Source organism: Hypomesus transpacificus, unplaced genomic scaffold (genome assembly GCF_021917145.1).
Source record: "Hypomesus transpacificus isolate Combined female unplaced genomic scaffold, fHypTra1 scaffold_60, whole genome shotgun sequence".
Classification (NCBI taxonomy): Eukaryota; Metazoa; Chordata; class Actinopteri; order Osmeriformes; family Osmeridae; genus Hypomesus; species Hypomesus transpacificus.
The window spans coordinates 623,312-636,833 of NW_025814033.1; the positions used below are offsets into that span (position 1 = coordinate 623,312).

A 13,522-nucleotide genomic window follows, 5' to 3' on the forward strand; every position below is an offset into this window, starting at 1 on the left:
TAGTCAGGGTCCAAATGTGTTTTCCAACCTATGTATGGTAATTGTGTTAGCCTTTTTCTCTCAAGTTTCAGTTAAACTTTCTTTCATGGCAGCATGCTATATAATGTTCGTTTCATAGTTGATATAAAGCCAAATCATATTTATGATAGATATTTGGCGAATAATATTGATTGATATTGATATAGACTGCCTGACAGCAAGTTTAGCTAAGAATACAATTTTGTGTTTCCCATGGTTGCTTTTTGGAGAAGACATGGCTTGGACCCAACAAGGAAAAATGCAACACAAGTCATATTGGAAATAGCGTAAAGCTATTAAGGTAAAGGTAACCTTGCCTGTCAACATCAGAAGGGCCGTTGCATCACTATAAAGAGACAACAAGTTGTTAACTATTGATTAATGTACAGAATAGGGATGGGCATTCGACTAAATTGTCTTAATCGATCGTTGGGAGAATTAACGGATCGATTTTCGATTAATCATTAACATTTTTATATTAAAATTAGCTATTTATAGGCTATATTAAAATGCAGTGAAAATAGAAGAAACACAGCGTGCTTCCACATTGAGATCTGTAGCTATTACAAGAAAAACAACTATTTCTGTAACTCCTAGAAGCGGAGACGACAGCTAGAAGCCTGTGCTCAAACACAACTGACCCTCGTTTTTTTCCGGCTAATTAACAGCTTCATAAAAACTTTCGCCCTCAACAATACTTTAGGGTAGCATATCCATCTCGATGGACTTGCAGATTCGTTGGGTAATTTTCTCTGCTCGTTGTGCATCGCAGCTCCTCCGTGCTAGCACCGAGAGCAGGATGCACCGCCACTAACCAGTGTCGGATGTAGCCTACGTTCTTCAAGTGGTACATCATTTGAGTCGTGGAGGAGTTGTATTTATACTCAGCTTTGCAGTGTTGGCAGTGAACAAAGTAATTTTTTAGTCAATATGGTGTCACGCTACACTTCGCCGTGACCTCTTCATGTTTACTTTTGAAATAAATGGAAACTCGCCGGTAACTGAGTAGGCCTGTGGCGTTTTTTTCCAAACATTGGCTTCATTTGGTAAAATGTTTAATTGCTGCCACATAGCGAAATCCATTGCATTCCTTCAAGACTCACACTACGCAACAGAACACGCATTAGTTTTATCGATGAACAAATAATGTCATCGACTAAATTCTTAATGATCGATAATCGATCATCGATTAATTATGCCCATCCCTAGTACAGAATAATGCCTTTTTGACCCACCCAATATCACCACCGTCATTTTCAAAACTGGGCATGACTAGCAATTCAGGAGCTGGAGCCAGTGTCCACCACACTAGTTTTTATGGCCATGGGCCACTACAGCAACAGTCTTAAGGCAAATCACTGTGAGACGTTGATTATAAAATATGTTTGGTCAACAATGAACCACAGCAATTCCACAATTTATCCCAATAAGGTGGGGTTTTTTTGGTTTTTGGATTTGTGCTCAGGGTAGAGGCATTCTTACACTTATTTGGGGTTGAGCTGTCACATTCCATTGAAAATGCATGCGATTCTTTAACCCACAACCCTAATATAATGAGTTACTGTCGTTATCAACTGCACCAGCAGACACTAATTTACTTATACTCATTATACACCACACAACTGTGCAACACTCTCTTATGGGAAGATTCTGAATTTAAATAATGAATTGTATTCATAATTAACATCACAGTGTTTGGACTGATTTAACACACTGAATCAAAATATAAACGCATTTGCAAAAATTGGGTGAGCTCAAGCCTTCGGAGAGCATAGCCATTGTTCTCTCTCTCATATATATTATTGGGGTGTGCTTGCCTTCGACGAGCACAAACCATTGTTCTCTCTCATATATATTTATTGTTTTTCTGTTTCTCTTTATTGGGGTGTGCTTGCCTTCAGCGAGCACAAACCATTGTTATCTCACACATATATTATTGTGAGAATGCTGTTAAGCATTCTCACTATTGTTTTTCTGTTTCTCTTTATTATTATTATTCCAACTTCTTAGTTCTTCCGCCGTTTTTTGGCCTTTAACTAGTCCTGCATATTTTCACCGATTCCTACAATTTTGGTATCAAAACGTCCAGCTCCTTCAGGAGATGGTGGCTATGACTTCTGGTATTTCTCACTTTTATACTTTTTAAAGAATTAAGGCTTTTGTGCAAATTATTCTCCCATTGAAAGTAATGGTAAATCCTTTCAAATCGTAAAAAAGCTTCCTCCTCTTTTAAACTTAACTACTTCAGCATACTTTCAGCTAGAGACACCATTCAGCCTTTAAAATGTTCACAAGACATTCAGCTATTCCCAAATGATTCAGCTCTTTCAAATATATTCAACCAATTTTGAATTGTGACAGTTCGAAATACATGAAAAATTTAGCTCCTTCTTTATTTTTATGATTGAGCAGCACACTCTGCTGGCTGCTCTTTTTCTGATATTCAACTAAATTGTTAAACAAATTCCTAGCTATTCCTAGACAAGCTATTCAGTCAACTCGTCTCATTCAAAGAATAAGAGCACCACAACACAACTACTACCACTATTGATACTGCTATATCTTATGCCACTACTACAACTATTAATTCTGCAGATGCTGCTAATATCTCTTTTACTAACTACTATGCTAATGGTAGGCTACTGTTTTGTTCTACTCATTGAAATTGGAGAACAGTGACATCTAGTGGTCAGCTAAAATTATAGCAGCCGTTTAAACCAACTGAATGCGATGTACCAGTAGTTTCTGGCGGTACTTAGCCTCGATAATTTTTCAATGTCGTTCATTTTTGTAAGGCTACGTGATGGTCTAATTTTCGTGTTCATTCATTAAAACCATACATGTGTATTTGAGAACTGTGTAATTTTAATTTTTTGGATTGGACGTATAGTTTTGCGTCTAGGTTAACTTGTTTGAGGTGTGGGTTCCAGCTAAATTTGTGATTCTCTCTGCCCAGCTCGTTAGCGATCACAGCTGCGCCATCACCGTAGCAACCAAACAGACACGCACCATGAACTGCCAAAAGAGTTGTATTTCTGACCGCACAGACACATAAAGGATATCAATGGTTTCAGCAGAGTCTTTGGTCTCGGAAAATATCCTTATTTTTGGGATTGGATGTACAGTTTTGCGTTAACTTGTTTGAGGTGTGGATTCTAGCTACATTTCTCATAATCGAGCTAGCGCGTTGGCTCTCCATAACTAAAAACGGTTCGACTTTTTTTCCACAAACGACCAAACAAGATATGTACATTGAGCTTAAAGTGTACATAATCTAGCTAGATCGTTTTTATTTTAGCAAGTTTTACAGAAATCTGCAAAAATCGAGGCTCACTGTCATGAACAGCCAAACCAGGCCTTGGGTAAGCGTTTGCTGCAGCTGGCGTTAATCCTACGAACAAACACTAAGTAACTGGAAGATTTTTACTGTTATTTGATGATATTGAACACATATGTAAAGTAACTTGTCTTTACTCTAAATATCTTCTCCGTTTTCAATTAGAAGTTGTACATCTAGCTTATGTAGGAAATCTTCTATTGCATCCTCTTTAGCTTCACGCCTCCGGTTTTTATTCAAGCCTACGGTGTTAATACATACCACTTTGACACACTTGCAAGAAATGATCCGCTGCTTAGATGTATCATGATCTTGTTATTTACGTATAAAAAACTCACCAGGGACAACGACAACATCGGCAAACCTGCACTATGAATTATTATTTTGATGTCATCTTAAAGTGTCTGAACAGGACTGGGTGTGCAGTTACGCATGATTAGTTTCTCCTCCGTCTTGAACCTGAAACCTAGTTTCTAGGTTAGAAATGTTGCCAGTCTGTTGCCAATGACCAACGGTTGCTACCTTTTTCCAGCAAGTTCAAGTCATTCCAGTGTTTTCTTTTACCTTGAAATTCGTTCAACCCAGACTTCAGCAACTGGTTTTATGCTCAATTTTCACATTTTCCTGCAGCTCATCTTTCAGAAATGTTCCCCTTTTTGTTTTGCATTGTTCTTCTTCTTTTCTTCTATTTTCTGCCTTCATCTTGTTCCAGGTCTTTTCAAAAATACCTTTCACAGCAGTACCTTCCAACTGCCAGTACTTTTGCATTTTTCTTATCTTTTCTGTACTTTTCTGCCTTCATCTTGCTGCAGGTCCTTTATAACATACATTTCAGGCCTTTTGAAACTCAAGCAGATAATCTTCTGCAAAATTTTCAAATTTTTATGCATTGTTCCTCTTCTTTCTGATTTTTTTCACTTTTTGTTTTGCATTTTTCTTCTCTTTTATGTAGTTTTAAGCCTTCGTCCAGCTCCAGCCCCTATTTAAAATACCTTTCGGGCGCTTTGAAGCTTCAGCTTATAACTTTCTACAAAATGTTCAGATTTTTTAGCATGGTCAGCTATCCCCATTCAGGTTTTCAGCATTCTCACTGCTGTTTCGCAGGAACAGCCTTTTCTAGTTATTATTTATTATTTATTTTCCCACCCCTAAGGATCCCTCAATATTTTGACTACATAGACAACACTGGTGTCATTTGGTTCATCTTGTTAGCGATTGCGTTGCTAGTATTGGGATTTACGTTCCGTTGCACGGTTTAAGCTTGAATTACGTTTTTGTCGCACAAGGGAACTCAGTGCTAGCCTTAAAACGTCACAAGGTCAGCACAGGTGAGCAACGATGCATAGAAACGACGTGCTAGTAGGACTATCGTGCCGTGGTGTACTAGCAGCGTCATACATTTAAGCAGTTCAAGACTTGCATGTACAGTAAGTAATGTCACATTAAATAACGTATTTAAACTCAAGCTTGTGTGCTACATATTGCGTTTCGTTATTATTTTAAAAATGTTGTTTACGCTATTTAAAACACGCAGCGTATTCGTTCAGCTGCATTTCCTTTCCCTGCTCTCCCTCCGTCTCTCGGTCACTCACGAGTCTCGACAGTCAGCGATATCAGCAAGCCCTCAGCATATGCACGTTGAAGCAACGTGCATAGATGCCAGCTGATGCATAGATATGACGTGCATAGAGAGCCAGCTGAAGCAACAGGTGGACAAACAGATGTAGAAACAGGCAGGTAAGAAAGCAGGTCTCAGGATAAGGGAACTCATTTCTATTCTTCCGTTTCTGGCAGATAGGACTTGAACGGGGTGTGAATTTTGTATAGGCTGTTAAATGTGTGTATTTTGGGTTGGGCGTGTGATTCATTTTTGATTCATATTATTTAACATAATAAACTTCTGTGTAACTAATTATTAACAAAGGAATTATTTTGAAGCACCCCCCCCCCCCAGTCTGACATGGAACAACCCCCCCCCCCCCCCCGGGCAGACACGGGGCGATGCAACGGCACAGAGAACCGTTAGCAGAATCGTTAAAGAATTTGACGATTCCAAGGAATCGGTTCACTGGGATCCGGTTCTAAACAAGAACCGGTTCTCGATACCCATCCCTATAGAGAACACTGTTATATTACACACTTTCATTATTTTTTTTTACTGTAAATGAGCAGCAACAAACGTAAACTTTTGAATCTATGTAATCTTCATAAATTATAAGTTTGCATACTTATGTAAATTACCCAAATATGACTTCTGCAAATGACACCCAAAGCACACCCTCTGTAGTTATCATTATTATTTTCCCACCCCTAAGGATCCATCAATATTTGGACTACATAGACAACGCCGGTGTCAAAAGGTTTGGCTTGGTCCCGATTGTGTTGCTTGTATTTTTATTTTCGTTCCGTTTCACGGTTTAGGAGGTTACAACGTTTTTGTGGCAAAAAATGCATTTTGTGCACCAAGGGACCTCAGTGCTAGCCTAACGTCACAACGTCAGTTCACGTTAGCAAGGATGCATAGATATGACGTGCATAGATGCCAGCTGAAGCAACAGGTACAAGACAACGCCGGTGTCAGACAACGCCGGTGTCAAAAGGTTTGTCTTGGTCCCAATTGTGTTGCTTGTATTTTTATTTTCGTTCCGTTTCACGGTTTAGGAGGTTACAACGTTTTTGTGGCAAAAAATGCCTTTTGTGCACCAAGGGACCTCAGTGCTAGCCTAACGTCACAACGTCAGCTCACGTTAGCAACGATGCATAGATACGACGTGCATAGATGCGCTAGAAAGACTTTGGCACCGCAAGTATCGTATCCTGCCGTGGTGTACTAGCAGCATCATACATTTATGCAAATCAAGACTTGCATGTAGAGTAAGTAATGTCACATAAAAGAATGTATTTAAACTCAAGCTTTCAATGCCACAGCCTAAATTTTGTCAAAAGAAACATTTTTCATTTCTGGCGCATTCAAACAATCCCCTCAGTGAAGTTTGGCTAGCAACGGCAGCTAGGCTAGCTTGCTCGTAGCACAATTTACTGGGGTCAGCTTCTCCACGCAGGGCTCTAGACTGAGACCAAATGGTCGCATTTGGCTTTGTTACTGACAACAGTGTTTCCCACACATAGACTAATGTGTGGCGGTGCGCCACACAATCAACACCGGCCGCCAAATATTGCGCTTCGTAAAACTTTTTTTTTTATCGCTATTTAGGTTAAAACACGCAGCGTATTCGTTCAGATGCATCTCCTTTCCCCTGCTCTCCCTCCGTTTCTCTCACTCTCACATATGCACACAGTCACAAAGTCAACACACGTTAGCAACAATGCATACATACGCCGTTCTAGTAAGACCGACAGCTATATCAGCGAGCCTTCAGCATTAGTGCCGTAGCTAAAAGTCGAGGAAAGTTGAGGCTACTTTTCGCTAGGTACCTTACTCGAAGGTTCCCCTTCGTTCTTTTGGTGAGAAGGTCAGGAGCTAGCTACTTACCCGGCGTCATGGAGCCGACCAGTTAAATAGCTGTTTAGCACTAGCGTTGCTACATGCATAATGCAGAAATGATATGTTAGCTAGTTGTTGTTAATTTTGTGAAGGTGTGAATCATTTTGGATTAATATTTAATGTAACAAATTATTAACAAATTAACTGTGTAACGAATTATTAACAAAGGAATTATTACGACCCCCCCCCCCCCGGTCGGACCACCCACCCGCCACAACTAGATTTCTAATCTGTGGGAAACACTGGACAATGATCGCTTCCAGCTAACTTCTTTTGAATTAGCCATTTCCCCCTAAAAAAAATTCAAGCTTATTCATGTTTTTGGAGGCATATTTTCAGGTAACAGATGGTACTATTTGATTCGCGATTCCATATGAGATAGAGCTACTACCGGTGACAACGTTGTTGAAATAAGCATGTTTCAAAGGGGGTTCTTTATTAATGAATGAATGCAATATTCAACTGAGGCTGCTATATTATTATAGCCTATCACCATTCCCTCTTGCAGGGGAAATGAGATAACAACTGTTTCCTTTTACACTTCACTGTTAGTATTTTGAATGAATGAGCAGCAACAAATGTAGGGTTTTAAATCTTCATAAACAATGAGTATGCATTTTTATGGAAAATATACAGAAATATCATTTGTAAATGTCAGTAAAAAAACGGACCCATCTGCAACAGACGTAAGCACACCCCACAATTTCCCCAGAAATGTTACCCTACCCATAGTTTTAATTACTTTACCAAGTTAGCTCACTGTGTGACTCCTGCGATGCTGCAAGTTGTCACAGCTTGTCAATGTGAATATTTTCAGTAATGAAGTTGTGCTGATTATATTTATAAAAATACACCAATATGGACTGATAGATTATCATAAAAATAAGGCAAGGCCTTATTCTGTTCATTAACATTTACATTTGTCTAATGTCTACTGCAGACAACACCGCCAGAAATCCCACTGTAAATCCCAGTGTCCCCTTCTCCCTAAATTTCACTTTCATAGATATTGTCAACACAGCATAGTCAGACCACAACACAAAGTGGTCAGAACAATGGGTCTGAAAAAATGAGGGTCTTGGAGCAACACAAGCTAATATACTACTTCTTCAACCTGGGATCAAAGACACTGTAGACTAATGATTGCTCCTCCTTTCAGAACCTCGTTCTGAGCAAAAGCATAAGGGTTTGGGACAATGTGGTTGCACTTGGCCAATAGCACAGACTCCACATACCTAAAGTGTGATATACTCCGGCTCAGGCCGTTGTGTTTACCATTTAGGAGAGAACGTTGTTAAAATCCAAGAAACTGACCTAATCTTTAATCTACAAAATGTATGTTCTGGTTTATAGTCCTCCCCTGTCCTCTTAAATGGTTTGAGGGCTCTGGGACTTAAATATAGTAAAACAGGTTAGAATTGAGGTACAAATTGAGAAAAATCAGGAGGATTGACTTCTCTCCAGTTAATAAAAGACATAGTTCACCCGAGGGATGGTGAAGACGTGCAAATAAACCAGACAGAAAAATAAAAAGAAGATATTCTCCGTCAAGCTTTAAGAGTTTGACAAAGCATAAGAAACTCACTGGCTATTTTCACAGATGCGACAATATAAACACACACTCACCCCAGGTTGAGGTGCTTCAGCTTCTGTAGGCTGCTGATCTGGGTGGGCAGCTCTTCAATCTGGTTGTTGAAAACATTCAAAACCTCCAGGTTCTTCAGGTCTGCAATGTTGGGAGGAACGACTGAGGAAAATGTGAAATGGAAAATGTGACATTTGTGAAAGAATGAGAATTCAAGAAACAAAAGAGTGAAAATGAGAGTGAAATAGATCAAACTACAAGTCTCAATTTCAAGCCTCCCATTCATCTGAGCACATCAATGTTGCAAACTCCATCACTTCAAACATCAAACACAAATGAACACAGCGGCTAAACAGTGATACACCACCCTGTTAAAAACATCAGTGCGACATGGCTTGACTAAACAATCTAATAATCGTTAGGTTCACTGACTGGATGTCTTTAATGGTTGACTTAGTTGCCTATATGACCGAGGCCAAGGGTTTGCCATCTTAATGATGAGTCATTTAGCATAACTGATAAGTCACACATCACCTACCCTGCAACCCACACCTCCCCCACCACCCTTACTCCTCCTCCCTGATCAGGTCAATCTAGAGAGGACAAAGATTTATGCGTAAGAGACAGGAGGGGGGGATGGAAGGAGGGATGGAGTGGGAGGCGTACACAAACAGACCAGGTGAACATGACACGAATGGACCTGGGGAGATCAGGATGGCCGAGCGTTGTTCTGGCATACTGATAATGTATCAGAAAGGGTGTGGGTGTGTGAAGTGAAACTTCAAAAACACTTTTCAATTCCCGCACAACCCAAGGAAGTACAGAAAATTGTCATTTTCAAACTGGTTAATGGAAATTAACTGTTGTGTTTTATTTTCAGACTATTAGGTGTGCTTTCAACAACCTCTTTTGAACCCATTTGCCCTTCAAACAAAGGTTTACATTTCTGACCTGACTTCAGAGGGAATTTATGACAGAGCCTTTAACTTTGTAAACTCTCCAATTACCTTTATTCATTTATTTTAGGATTATTTTAACATAGTTGGACCACATCTGACCAGGAGGCTCAGTTATAAAACTGTGTGTAGAATTCATGTGAAAATGTTGTGTACAATTGAAACACAGAAAGACGCACAAAAATATTTCGATTTATAAAACAGCGTGCACGCCCATCCCACTGGGTTTGGTGGACACAGTGTGGGCATGATTACATTGACAGTCATGTGCAACGAACATGTGATAACATATGAAGCTTAGCGCAAGTTCAGTCAGGCAAGACCGAACCCCGCACTCGATAATGTTCCACTATTCACTCCCTCCGCTTAGAATGCTCTCTCCTTTCCCTCTTTCTCATGTCGGGCTGTCATCTGGGTTTCAATGGGCAATCAATTTCTTTCCCGTTTCTCCCCGTTTAGTGTGTCCATGCTACCAAAGTGCGTGACCCTCCCCGTTGTCGGCTGCCGCCACCACCAGTGTCTGGACTCCGTGGGGGATTCCTCTTGGGATACAGGGCAGACGCCCTTTGATAATTGTATTCCCCATGGGGTCTAAGCTCCAAACACTTGTAGTACATTTACGATCCAATCAAATATTCCCCATTATACTGGACAAATATTAGGGGGGTTCTTTTGCATGAACAGATTTCTCTGTTTTTATTGGAAATCCTGTTTTTTGAGTGTACACTCCAGGGAACTCTTCATATGTAATACGTGAGAGGTTATATAAAAAAATATTTTCCACAATGTTATAAATTTGAAGGATTTTCATCTTTCTGCCATCGGAGTAGCAGTTTCCCATTTTTTGTGCGCATGCATGAGTCGAAGTGTGTACGGAGGACCACACATTCTCGCTTAAAGTTTGTTTTTTCATCATCCCAAAGTTGGCGTAGGAACTGGTTTACACATTTTTTTGTGCGTATGCAACCTATATATATAGGCCACAGGGGTTTACTCATGTTTCAGTGTGCAATTGGGTTTACCAAAATGGTTGGTAGGCTATAGGATATGACAAAAGTAAAGTAAAACATTGGGGCCAAGAACATTTTGTAATTATAGTCTGAGAACACGGCACTCGAAAGTAAGTTTTAAAAAGTGTTCTTAATTTTAACGGTGCAACCAACCGGAATGTTATTAAAAGGATGTCTTTGTAGTCTATCGCTTTAAGACCACACTTGTATGTCTTTCACAAAGGTTGACCTTGGAATTAAAAAATCTATTGCATTTCTTCTGTGACGGTCTCCATGGGTCATGTGACTGTGGTGAATCGATGCAAATATAGTCCAGAGTCAGATGACCATAGTACACATCACTTCTTCCAAAGATGAAGAACTAACAGACCAAATCAGTCCACAATAAGGTTCATTCTATTGATTTCCAAAGATCACAGTAGTTCATGCGCAACCGATGGTAGGAGTGGGGTTTATTAAGGTTGCATGTTTGCAGAATAGCATGAGTTTAAAGTGCATTTTTCCTAAGTGTGTGTATCTTAAAATTAATTGGGATCAGTTACATTTTGCTGTGTGTGCGTAGGTTGGTGGAACTGATCTGACACTCCACTGTAGATAATGGTGAGAGAGATTGATAGTAATAACGAAGAGCCATGTTATCAATTAGCAGGGAAAGGGTCCACACCCAAGCTCTGATTAGCATATCACTTTCTCCCTCTGACTTGTATCCCATCTCTCTTCATTCCTCACTTTCCATCCACCTACTCTCTCTTTTTGCAAGTACAATCCCCCTGTACTTTTACCTCACTAATGAAAGACTGTCCAAATGTCACCATAATTCCTGACTGCCTTTAAAAGTTCAAAAAGACGACACTATCTTTTATAAATGGGGCTTTTTATAGCAAGTAGGGCAAGATCAGAGAATTTCAGAGCACAAAAACAAATGCAGTGTTATGAAAAAGAATAGTCATGGACTAAAGAATAAGACTCACAACACAATGCATCCACCTTCATAGGACAAATTAATACCATCAATGACTAAAATTCTGTTTTACCCACATACATATCGCAACACACCTTTTCCACCCGTAGGTATGCGGGAATGGATGATAATGATCCTAATTAGCTCACCTAAAATGTCTTTGATCTTTTCTATAAATAGAGGGGATAAATGTGTAATCTCCTTGGCTGTGATGGTCACAGACAATTAGTAGAGACAGGGACAGGGAGATGCACACAGGTAAACAAGGAGCCAAATAATTAGTTTTCTGGACACAGATTAGAAGCCTAGTCCTTCACTGAAAATAAGAGGACAGCTTCTTTAAGAACCCTCAAGAAACATAAGGTATAGTCAGATCCCGTAGTGAAAGTCTACTTCAGTAGTTTAGTAAGTAGATATATGTGTATTTGGGCCATGTGCATCATGACGATCTGGGTCAGATTTGTGTGATTGGAAATGGTCCTTTCAGGAAAAAACATTTGCCTCACTTGACTAGAAATACTTAGTAAAGCACCTCAGTTGGCTCTTGGCTGTAGTTGAAGTTGACTATCGTTGAATTTAGACACAGCAACTTAATTTGCATTTTGGAGACAGTCGCTGCGTTTACATGATAGTATCAATTCGAATCTAGCTTCATTCGGATAATGCGAATTTTTGGGGCAACTGCTATTATCCGAATATATATGGCAGTGAATAAACCGAATAATTTGCCGAAAGCATGTCATATCCCAGTACGATACGTGGCGCTGTTTTCATTACAACTAGTGGTGATACAGCCCTTTCCGTTTGACCTTTTCACCACTACCAACAACAACATCAACATTTCGAGAAAGACGGCGAACGGAGAGCAAGGTGAAGCTACGTCCCTCTACATTTTGTGCATGATGAAAATAGGAGTACTGCGAATCCAAACGGCGCTATTGGCGCTATTGGCTCGCGTTGTTTGTTTGTTTCTGGCGGGCCGGCTCCCGGCAGCGACAACTTATCGTCTGGGAGGGAGGGCGGCTGGATCTCAAGCATGCGCAAAGACGCAGAGTCCAGTTTATAGTCCAATTCACCGTTCACAAGCATGCAATGTCCAAATTATCAACCGACGCGGATCGAGTAATCTCGGGGTGTCGATCTGATCGTAGTCGGGACGCAATTATTCGAACAAAGGTGTTTACAAGAAACGGATTATTCTATTTCAGTCGAAATAAGCCAGTAATTCAAATCCATGTAAACGCATTGAGTGAATACACAGTGAAAAAGGTAGGCTAGACTTTGGTATGGAGCAAGGCAACCGCCCCAAAGACACATTTCCATCCCTGGAAATCTTCTAATCTAGGTATTTGAACAAAATCTATGTGTTGCAAATCTCAGTGTTGCAAAACGAAACCTAAATCTTTTACACCAGACACAAATGTGTCTGAAGAAATTCAACCTGCCAAGGACAATGATGGTGCACTTCTACACAGCCATCATTGAGTCCATCCTCACCTCCTCCATCACCATCTGGTACGCTGCTGCCACTGCCAAGGACAAGAGCAGACTGCAGCGTATCATCTGCACTGCTGAGAAGGTGATTGGCTGCAATCTGCCTACCCTCGAGGACCTGCACACCTCGAGGACCCTGAGGCGAGTGAGGAAGATTGTGGACGATTCCTCCCACCCTGGACACACTCTGTTTCAACCACTCCCCCCCAGCAGAAGGCTGCAGTCCATCAGGACCAAAACCTCACGCCACAAGAACAGTTTATTTCCTTCCGCTTCTAGCCTTCTTAAAATGGCCCCAAACTGACAATGACACTGTCACTTTAACTCATAAACTCTGTCAATTTAACATATTCAGTATTATTTGTATTCTATATTATTTTATATTATACTGTATTTGTATTTTATATTATATTGTATAGCTCTGCCAGTAGTTTATTTTGTTGTACATTTTCTACATTTGCCTTTTGTTCATTATGTTTAAATGTTCACTGTATGCACCTGCCCACCAAAGTAAATTCCTTGTTTGTGACCACTTACTTGGCGATTAAACACAATTATGATTCTGATTGAAACGGACAAGATAGAATAAGTGTGCTCTCTAGTGGTCTTGGTTAGTAGTACCGAAGGCCACATACTGTCGGGTTGTGTCAAATCAT

At 40.1% G+C, this 13,522-nt stretch overlaps 1 protein-coding gene across 2 annotated transcripts in view; it reads right to left on the bottom strand.

Annotated features, from left to right (window-relative positions):
• The window catches only part of rsu1 (Ras suppressor protein 1), a 96,492-nt gene that overhangs the window by 81,735 nt on the left and 1,235 nt on the right, over window positions 1-13,522 (bottom strand). For both annotated transcript variants that reach the window (XM_047017402.1, XM_047017400.1), the window contains exon 4: window positions 8,487-8,607. In XM_047017402.1, the coding sequence (XP_046873358.1) occupies window positions 8,487-8,607 (121 nt within the window). The remainder of the gene's footprint in view (window positions 1-8,486; window positions 8,608-13,522) is intronic.